The 10,984-nt window shown below is 44.7% G+C and overlaps 1 protein-coding gene across 1 annotated transcript in view; it reads left to right on the top strand.

Annotated features, from left to right (window-relative positions):
• The first annotated feature begins 565 nt into the window (after positions 1-565).
• crabp1a (cellular retinoic acid binding protein 1a) overlaps positions 566-10,984 on the top strand; it is a 30,556-nt gene continuing 20,137 nt past the window's right edge. Inside the window, exons 1-2 of the mRNA XM_023984826.2 lie at positions 566-959; positions 5,826-6,004. Of these exons, the coding sequence (XP_023840594.1) occupies positions 890-959; positions 5,826-6,004 (249 nt within the window). The 5' untranslated portion in view covers positions 566-889. The remainder of the gene's footprint in view (positions 960-5,825; positions 6,005-10,984) is intronic.

Genomic DNA, 10,984 nt, shown 5'->3' with positions numbered 1-10,984 from the left:
CAAGTGCCATGCTCTACCAACTGAGCCACACGGGTTCCCTTAGTGTGCCACAAAAGGTAAAGGTTTCACTATTGAGAGCGATATGAGCATTCATATGAGCGGACCAATTTGCGATATAAGGTATACAATAAGTTAGGATGCAATGAATAAAGGATTTCCATTTCCAACCATATGGTAGTGGGTTACCCATATCCGAAGATTTTGCCATAAGCATGTAAGATTGGGCCATGAATAAAAACTATTCCCATCACAATACACAATCACTTACTGGAAGTATCAGACATGACTTTAAAATGTTAATTCCATCAGAAAATGTAATTGATTACCATACCAAAAATATGAATATTTTACATGAATTTAAAAAAAATCACACATGCTTACAAAGGTTGTCATCTCGGTTCTGAATTCCAGTCTGGGTTAGGGAAGGACAAATTTGGTGTGTTCTGTCTAGTCTCAGAACAGATTGTGTCAAATGTCTTACGTTAATAATAGGACAGGGCTTCTAGGGGGAGGGACCTATAGTTATTCAGATTAAAGACACTTGCTATAACTACTGACAGAGACAAGGTCAAAACTGACACTAGAGAGAGAGAGTCAGAGAGTGAGACTACAATTGAGATAGAGGGAGTAAAAGGCAGACAGTAAGAAAAAGGTGTGTATGAAGAATAGAGACACTTGCTTTATCTCGTGGCAAAGAGGAAGTTGAAGCTGCTACAGAAAGGGAGATACAGAAAGGAGAGAGAGGAAGATTGAGAGAGGCAGAGGTTGTGAGTGGACAAGAGAGTGCAAAGCAGAGGAAAGGAGGAGAGTGAGAGAGAGAGGGTATAGGAAGCACAGAGCGTGGAGCAGGTTCTTTGCAGGCACAGCCTTACTGTCAGCCCCAGCAGAAATGCCCAACTTTGCCGGTACCTGGAAAATGAAGAGCAGTGAGAATTTTGACGAACTTCTCAAAGCCCTCGGTAAGCCCCTTCTTGACGTTTTGTCTCTCTCATCCCTCTTTTTTGTATCCCTTTCTTTTTTCAATGGCCTGCACAGTGCATCCCTGCGTGAGCTTTAACCATCATGTGCATATAAGAAAATATTTTGTATTTTCCTTGGGCATTGCTTCACTTCCAACAATATGCTATTGTCTTATCTCATCTAAATGAGGAGGGAGGGAGAGCATACAAGCAAGCTGTAGCGGGAAAGCCTTCAGCTACAGGAGATGTCAATGATATAGACATGGTATTGTTATAGCCGGGGTCCGGCTGCATGTGCATGGGAACAACATTACTCATGTATTAACGTTTAAGTAGGGCATGCRTTAGCAGTGTCAGTGGAGGTCTTCATGGAATTCTCTCCTCTTCTGCCTTTTGTGTTTTTTTCTCTCACTTGCTTTTTTCCCCTTTCTGATCATTGTGATGGTTTAGAATTGGACCAGTTTATCTGGGTCACTCATTTGTGTGGCTGGATCTTTCTGTGTCTGGACTGTAAGTACCATGCTGCTCAAGCAATGAGACCACACTGGTTACATTTTGGTTTTGGGTGAGAATATTCTCTATGGGGYTGTTTGGGTTTGTTTGTTGCTCAGAGGATGGCTTTGAGTTGTGAGCACCATTAAACAGTTTAACAGTTAGTAATCCGACGGGTGCGTGTCATCAAATTGGCTCAGGGGGCCTGTTAAACAGTTAACAGAAACATGTTACGGTTCTATATTTCCAGGTACAAATTCAGTTCAAACCAGAAAAAGTAACATTACAATTCAATCTATAACTTGAAAACTGCCCAATCCTWTTCCATTCATGAATTGTAAATCAATTACCTGAATTGAAAGAAAATTGACCCCCTTGTTCTGGACCTGTTTGAGTCCCTCAGCTTAACTAAGTTTGTTTAATATGCAAGCTGCAGTTTACTGACCTTGTTTAGCCTCCACCAAACAGATCCTGTGAACCACTCCGAGCTTTGATTACATTTTCCTTGTGAGATGTCTGCCAACCCAACACAGCACAGTTCAGCTATGACCCAATGGGGACCATTCTTCGTGGTTATGATTGTATGTTTCAGAGAGATTGCATGCATTCCGTCTGTTCTGCATTTCGTTCAGTCGTGCCCACAATCTCTTAAGGATCGGACCCTTTTTTTACATTTTCACCAAAAATGACATGCCCAAATCTAACTGCCTGTAGCTCAGGACCTGAAGCAAGGATATGCATATTCTTGATATAATTTGAAAGGAAACACTTTGAAGTTTGTGGAAATGTGAAATGAATGTAGGAGAGTATAACTCATTAGATCTGGTAAAAGATAATACAAAGAAAAAAAACATGCCTTTTCTCTTTTTTGTTCCATCATCTTTGAAATGCAAGAGAGAGGCCATTATATCACTTAGGAGTGTAGGCGCAATTTACATTTTGGCCAATAAATGGCAGCAGTGTACGTGCAACGTTTTAGACTGATCCAATGAAACATTGCATTACTGTTCAAAATGTTGTATCAGTATGTCAAATCGGAGGGCCTGTTGTCTGGACCTCTGGCAGTCTCTATGGGGGTGCCACAGGGTTCAATTCTCGGGCCGACTCTCTTCTCTGTAAACATCAATGATGTCGCTCTTGCTGCTGGTGATTCTTTGATCCACCTCTACGCGGACGACACCATTCTGTATACCTTTGGCCCTTCGTTGGACACTGTGTTAACTAACCTCCAGATGAGCTTCAATGCCATACTACTCTCCTTCCGTGGCCTCCAACTGCTCTTAAATGCAAGTAAAACTAAATGCATGCTCTTCAACCGATCGCTGCCCGCACCTGCCCGCCCGTCTAGCATCACTACTCTGGACGGTTCTGACTTAGAATATGTGGACAACTACAAATACCTAGGTGTCAGACTGTAAACTCTAAATTAAACTGTAAATTAAATCTAGAATCGGCTTTCTATTTCGCAACAAAGCATGCTTCACTCATGCTGCCAAACATACCCTCGTAAAACTGACCATCCTACCGATCCTCGACTTCGGCGATGTCACTTACAAAATAGCCTCCAACACTCTACTCAACAAATTGGATGCAGTCTATCACAGTGCCATCCGTTTTGTCACCAAAGCCCCACTGCGACCTGTACGCTCTCGCTGGTTGGCCCTCGCTTCCTACTCGTCGCCAAACCCACTGGCTACAGGTTATCTACAAGTCTCTGCTAGGTTATCTACAAGTCTCTGCAAGTCTCTGCTGCCTTATCTCAGCTCACTGGTCACCATAGCAGCACCCACTCGTAGCACGCGCTCCAGCAGGTATATCTCACTGGTCACCCCCAAAGCCAATTCTTCCTTCTCCTTCCAGTTCTCTGCTGCCAGTGACTGGAACGAACTGCAAAAATCTCTGAAGCTGGAGACTCTTACCTCCCTCACTAGCTTTAAGCACCAGCTGTCAGAGCAGCTCACAGATCACTGCACCTGTACATAGCTCATCTGTAAATAGCCCATACAATCTACCTCATCCCCATACTGTATTTATTTATTCATCTTGCTCCTTTGCACCCCAGTATCTCAACTTGCACATTCATCCTCTGCACATCCTACCATTCCAGTGTTTAATTGCTATATTGTAATTACTTTGCCACCATGGCCTATTTATTGCCTTCCCCCTCTTATCCTACCTCATTTGCACATGCTGTATATAGATTTTCCTACTGTATTATTGATTGTATGTTTGTTTATTCCATGTGTAACTCTGTGTTGTTGTATGTGTGGAACTGCTTTGATTTATCTTGGCCAGGTCGCAGTTGCAAATGAGAACTTGTTCTCAACTAGCCTACCTGGTTAAATAAAGGTGAAATACAATAAAAAAAAGTCTGCCCAAATGTGCCGAATTGGTAAATTGATACATTTTCAAGTACATAACTATAGAGAACATACAAAAATGATATGGTAATAATTTTTTTTAGTTACACACTTCCAGGAATGTCATAGATGGATACTTAACTTCCCTACAGAAAAGACACTAACCTTCACACATCTAGATATGGGGGGGCAGACACAGCAGGGGTTCAAACTGTAGAACCCAGTTCCTACATAAAAATGGATTTCATCAAAACTATGCTACATTTTATCTCTGGGACCCTCAGGATGACACATCAGAGCAAGATTAATGAATGTAAGTACATTAACTACCTTCAGAGGTGAATGCATCAAACCAGTTGCCGTGATAAAAGTATTTTGTTGTTGTGCACTCTCCTCAAACAATAGAATGGTATTTTTTCACTGTAAATTTCACTTTGCTCCTGTAAATTGGACAGTACAGTTAGATTAACAATAATTGAAGCTTTCTGTCCATATAAGACATGTCTATGTCCTGGGAAATGTTCTTGTTACTTACAACGTCATGCTAATCATTAGCGCACGTTAGCTCAACCATCCGGCGGGGGGGGACACCGATCCCGTAGAGGTTAACCACAACTGCCCCTGCAGATCATTAGTGTCCTCTTGCATAAGTGCCTGGTTAACTGAGAGCCGTGCATCAGCCTAATGTGGATTCCGAAGTGGCTCTGCCTGTTTCTATCAATGTCCCAATAGTCATCTGTTAACTGGGAGGGAGGGGGGTGCACGGTGGACCATGATGCCGGTATCTTCAGCACGGCAGCACGGAACATCCAGTGCTGTGTGCTATGACGTGATGTCAGTGTACATACGCAATACCCTGGTCCATGGCTCGTTACGTGGTCTTGCTTGTTGCATTCACAAGTTGGTTAAGGTTAAGACTACTGTTACACCAGTTGCTAAGTGCTGAAACCTACTGGGCAAAGACGTCAATTCAATGTCTAGTTTTGAATTCATGTGAATTCAATGTGAAAAAAAATATTTAAAAATGCCCCTATGTCATTGGATTTAGGTTCAAATTTGGTTTTTAAAAATACAAAATTCCCTTACATTGATACATTTTTGCAAATCCAATCAGTTTTCCACGTTGATTTAATGTCATCACATTGAATTTTTGTTGTTAAAATGATGTAGAAACAATGTTGATTCAACCAGTTGATTCAACAGTGGGAAGTATCTAAAGCCCTTGATGATCAATGCATGTTTGAGGGAAGCCATAGGGTGAATGTCTGGGAGTGAGTCCTCCTCCTTGAAAAGCCCACAATTCAACCGTCAGTCTGTATCATCTGTGGCCATTTTGCCTGCAAGATAATATGGACAGTGGTAGGGAGAGACCAGCAAGACCTGGTAGGGCGGATTCAGACAGTTGGAAGGACGTAGGGGTGGCCAGACAGACTTGCAGAGTGGCACAGGGCATGCCAAAGCACTCCCCTCATGCCAGGACTTTGCCATGCGTCTTAGTCACTGCTTTACACAGCCAGCCACCAGATTCTCCGAAACCCAATTCAGATCTGGCCCTGTCACACAACAAGTGTTGTTTTTTCCCCTCGGGGCAATCAGGCCAAATACTTAATCTCTTGCGCAGGCCGGAGTGCCAACAATTCCTCCGGTTTCTCCTCAAGTTTTCAGATTTGTTACCACAGAGCACTTACTAGAAGAACAATGCTCTACTATTATGGTTTACCACTTTTAATTGGTGTTTGTTGAAGAAAAACTATTCCTCATTCAGTTGGCCTATCATGTTTTTTAAAGTAAGAAAATATACATGATTAAGTAGCCAAGAGAAGAGAACGTCCATAAAGAGTGAGAGAGAGATAGGGCAGGGTGGGGTGGTGAGAGAGGGGTCAGGTCGAGGACTGTTTTGGGGTAAATCTGGTCCAGACGGATCTAGGCGGTGGGGGGTGTCTGTCTGTCTGAATCAGGCCTAACTCCCTCCTCCTACCCTTCTCCCTCCCTGGTCTCTGCTGTGCCCATCCAGGCGTGAATGCCATGCTGAGGAAGGTGGCTGGGGCGGCTGCCTCCAAGCCTCACGTGGAGATCCGTCAGGACGGGGAGCAGTTCTACATCAAGACCTCCACCACCGTCCGCACCACCGAGATCAACTTCCACATCGGCCAGGAGTTCGACGAGGAGACGGTGGACGGCAGGAAATGCAAGGTAATATGGAAAGGGTATCCTCCATTGTGCAGTACAGGTACATGTTGCCTCTTAATAAGTGTAATGCACACTGATTTAAAAACAACTATATGACATGAAGTCAATCATAAAGAAGTATTCAACAGATTTTGGTAAATTACACATAATATTCCCATATTTATTTTTCTACTTGTTAGATTAACACTGTTATTAGGGCAACTTCTCGTTCAGTCCAACGGCATCCTTGACTACATCTAACAAACTAAATATGAAAATACTGGCAGAGAACTGTGATCACATTGCCAGATTACGGCAATCTAATACATTGTGCTAATTGTGGGATTGAAACTCTGTTCACTGGAATCTTGCCTGCAGATGTCCTATATATTAAAACATTTATTTCCGAATACAGTTATACAAAAGTATACAGAACACCTGCTCTTTCCATGACATAGACTGACCAGGTGGTCCAGGTGAAAGCTATGATCCTTTATTGATGTCACTTGTTACATCTACTTCAATCAGTGTACAGTCGTGGCCAAAAGTTGAGAATGACACAAATATTAATTTTCACAAAGTTTGCTGCTTCAGTGTCTTTAGATATTTTTGTCAGATGTTACTATGGAATACTGAAGTATAACTACAAGGATTTCATAAGCGCCAAAGGCTTTCATTGACAATTACATGAAGTTGATGCAAAGAGTCAATATTTGCAGTGTTGACCTTTCTTTTTCAAGGCCTCTGTAGTCCGCCCTGGCATGCTGTCAATTAACTTCTGAGCCACATCCTGACTGATGGCAGCCCATTCTTGCATAATCAATGCTTGGAGTTCGTCAGAATTTGTGGGTTTTTGTTTGTCCACCTGCCTCTTGAGGATTGACCACAAGTTCTTAATGGGATTAAGGTCTGGGGAGTTTCCTGGCCATGGACCCAAAATATCGATGTTATGTTCCCCGAGCCACTTAGTTATCACTTTTGCCTTATGGCAAAGTGCTCCATCATGCTGGAAAAGGCATTGTTCGTCACCAAACTGTTCCTGGATGGCTGGGAGAAGTTGCTCTCGGAGGATGTGTTGGTACCATTCTTTATTCATGGCTATGTTCTTAGGCAAAATTGTGAGTGAGCCCACTCCCTTGGCTGAGAAGCAACCCCACACATGAATGGTCTCAGGATGCTTTACTGTTGGCATGACACAGGACTGATGGTAACAACAATTGAACCGCTCTCCTTGAAGTTCTTGATGATCCAATAAATGGTTGATTTATGTGCAATCTTACTGGCAGCAATATCCTTGCCTGTGAAGCCATTTTGTGCAAAGCAATGATGACGGCACGTGTTTCCTTGCAGGTAACCATGATTGACAGAGGAAGAACAATGATTCCATGCATCACCCTCCTTTTGAAGCTTCCAGTCTGTTATTCGAACTCAATCAGCATGACAGTGACCTCCAGCCTTGTCCTCGTCAACACTCACATCTGTGTTAACGAGAGAATCACTGACATGTCAGCTGGTCCTTTTGTGGCAGGGCTGAAATGCAGTGGAAATGTTTTTGGGGGATTCAGTTCATTTGCATGGCAAAGAGGGACTTTGCAATTAATTGCAATTCATCTGACCACTCTTCATAACATTTTGGAGTATATGCAAATTGCCATCATACAAACTGAGGCAGCAGACTTTGTGAAAATTAATATTTGTGTCATTCTCAAAACTTTTGGCCACAACTGTAGATGAAGGGGAGGAGACAGGTTAAAGAAGGATTTTTAAGCCTTGAGACATGGATTGTGTGTGTGCCATTCAAATCAAATAATTTTATTTGTCACATACACATGGTTAGCAGATGTTAATGTGAGTGTAGCGAAATGCTTGTGCTTCTAGTTCCGACCATGCAGTAATATGTAACAAGTAATTTAACCTAACAATTTCACAACAACTACCTTATACACAAGTGTAAAGGAATGAATAAGAATATGTACATAAAAATATATGAATGAGCGATGGCCGAACGGCATAGGCAAGATGCAGTAGAAGGTATAGAGTACAGTATGTACATATGAGATGAGTAATGTAGGGTATGTAAACATTATATAAAGTGGCATTGTTTAAAGTGGCTAGTGATACATTTATTACATAAATTTTTCATTATTAAAGTGGCTAGAGATGAGTCAGTATGATGGCAGCAGCCCCTCAATGTTAGTGATGGCTGTTTAACAGTCTGATGGCATTGAAATTGAAAAACAGCTTCTATCTCGGTCCCCGCTTTGATGCACCTGTACTGACCTCGCCTTCTAGATGATAGCGGGGTGAACAGGCAGCGGCTCGGGTGGTTGTTGTCCTTGATTATCTTTTTGGCCTTCCTGTGACATCGGGTGGTGTAGGTGTCCTGGAGGGCAGGTAGTTTGCCCCCGGTGATGCGTTGTGCAGACCTCACTACCCTCTGGAGAGCCTTACAGTTGTGGGCGGAGCAGTTGCCGTACCAGGCGGTGATACAGCCCGACAGGATGCTCTCGATTGTGCATCTGTAAAAGTTTGTGAGTGTTTTTGGTGACAAGCCAAATTTCTTCAGCCTCCTGAGGTTGAAGAGGCGCTGCTGCACCTTCTTCACCACGCTGTCTGTGTGGGTGGACCATTTCAGTTTGTCCGTGATGTGTAAGCCGAGGAACTTAAAACTTTCCACCTTCTCCACTACTGTCCCATCGATGTGGATAGGGGGCTGCTCCCTCTGCTGTTTCCTGAAGTCCACGATCCACCATCTCCTTTGTTTTGTTGACATTGAGTGTGAGGTTATTTTCCTGACACCACACTCCGAGGGCCCACACCTCCTCCCTGTAGGCCGTCTCGTCGTTGTTGGTAATCAAGCCTACCACTGTAGTGTCCTCTGCAAACTTGATGATTGAGTTGGATGAGTGCATGGCCACGCAGTCATGGGTGAACAACAGGGAGTACAGGAGAGGGCTGAGAACGCACCCTTGTGGGGCCCGTGTTGAGGATCAGCGGGGTGGAGATGTTGTTACCTACCCTCACCACCTGGGGGCGGCCCGTCAGGAAGTCCAGGACCCAGTTGCACAGGGCAGGGTCGAGTCCCAGGGTCTCGAACTTAATGACGGGTTTGGAGCTGTAGTCGATGAACAGCATTCTTACATAGGTATTCTTCTTGTCCAGATGGGTTTGGGCAGTGTGCAGTGTGATTGCGATTGCGTCGTCTGTGGACCTAGTCATTTAGCTCAGTTACCTTCGCTTTTTTGGGAACAGGAACAATGGTGGCCCTCTTAAAGCATGTGGGAACAGCAGACTGGGATAAGAATTGATTGAATATGTCCGTAAACACACCAGCCAGCTGGTCTGCGCATGCTCTGAGGACACGGCTGGGGATTTCGTCTGGGCCGGCAGCCTTGCGTGGGTGAATGGGCAAGACAAAATATCTAAGTGCCTTTGAACAGGGTATGGTATGGTATGGTGCCAGGCGCACCGGTTTGTGTCAAGAACAGCAACGCAGCAATGTTTTTCACACTCAACAGTTTCCTGTGTGTATTGTCGTGAAATTATTGTAAACAAAAGGAGAGTTATTTAAATTTCTTCAAAAGAAGTGAACTTTATTATTTAATTACTGCAGTAATGGAGCTGGTCTGTAACCACCCCTGGAGGTGATCACTGAGAACTCAACAAGCTGGTTTGAGCCACAGCATTTTATAGCAAAGTCCATCCTCCTGGATGTTCATGACAAACAACAGATGTATGGAATGGGTCACAAGGTTACTAATAATTCACAGCAAACAGTATCTGCAGTAAATACTGTCCTCATTGTGTAGAGACCAGGGTCTGGCCCCCCAACTCCATACGGGAGCCATCTCCCCCTGGTACAGTACTATAACAATCTTGCAATTTTGCTCTCACAGTATAAAGAATGGTCCATCACCCAAAGGTCATCCAGCCAACTTGACACAACTGTGGGAAGCATTGGAGTCAACATGGCCAGCATCCATGCCGCAACGAATTGAGGCTTTTCTGAGGGGAAAAAGGGTGCAACTCAATATTAGGAAGGTGTTGCTAACGTTTGGTATAATCAGAATGCACTCATTAGCTCACCGCTCAATCTAAAAAAAAAACTAAAAAAACACAGGCCACCCAACTCCGAGTTTGGTGCCTGAAGCTCAAAGCACAATTAACAGACTTGGGAGAGGAGTGGTGATTGTGTTGGGGATTACCAAATTAGTGTGGTGGGTAGGTAGGGGGGAGAGGGAGTTACTGTACATTTGGAATTTGGGAAATTTGGCTTTCAGTGATGGGATGGATTTGGGTTGGCAAAATATGGTGGTTGAGCATTGGGAAGGGTTGCAGAGCTACAGAGGAGACTGGGAAAAGTGTGCCCTGGGGTTCCCTGAGTGTCACAATCGTTGTAATGAGCGGACCAAGGCGCAGCGTGATTGAAGTTCCACATCTTTATTACGGTGAAACTTTAAACAAAAACCAATAACGAAACATGCACAAAACAATATCCCACAAACACAGGTGGGAAAAATGGCTACCTAAATATGATCCCCAATTAGAGGCAACGATTACCAGCTGCCTCTAATTGGGAACCAATTGACTAGTGACTAGTGTCGGTGGCAGCTCCGGTGCGGGTCGTAGCCCCTCCCCAGACCCCGGATCCAACCATGGTGCCGGGCTGAACGCCGTGCCTGGGCTGGGCACAGGCGCAGAGGAGGGCTCCGGCCTTGGAGCTGGGCTGGTCGCCGTGCTTGGACTGGGCATCGGCGCAGAGGAAGGCTCCGGCCTAGGAGCTGGGTTGGATGCCGCGCCCGAACTGGGCACCGGCGCAGAGGAAGGCTCCGGCCTTGGAGCTGGACTGGACACCGTGCCTGGACATCGGCGCAGAGGAAGGCTCCTGCCCTGGAGCGGGACTAGACGCCATGCCTGGACTGGGCATTGGCGCAGAGGAAGGCTCCGGCCTAGGAGCAGGACTGGGGAGGTGCTGGTGCCCAGTCCAGGCACGGCGTCCAGCTC

The sequence above is a fragment of the Salvelinus sp. IW2-2015 genome, linkage group LG4q.1:29 (genome assembly GCF_002910315.2).
Source record: "Salvelinus sp. IW2-2015 linkage group LG4q.1:29, ASM291031v2, whole genome shotgun sequence".
NCBI lineage: Eukaryota > Metazoa > Chordata > Actinopteri > Salmoniformes > Salmonidae > Salvelinus > Salvelinus sp. IW2-2015.
Note: the sequence above shows the minus strand (reverse complement) of the source record. Positions and strands in the feature narration are given on the sequence as shown.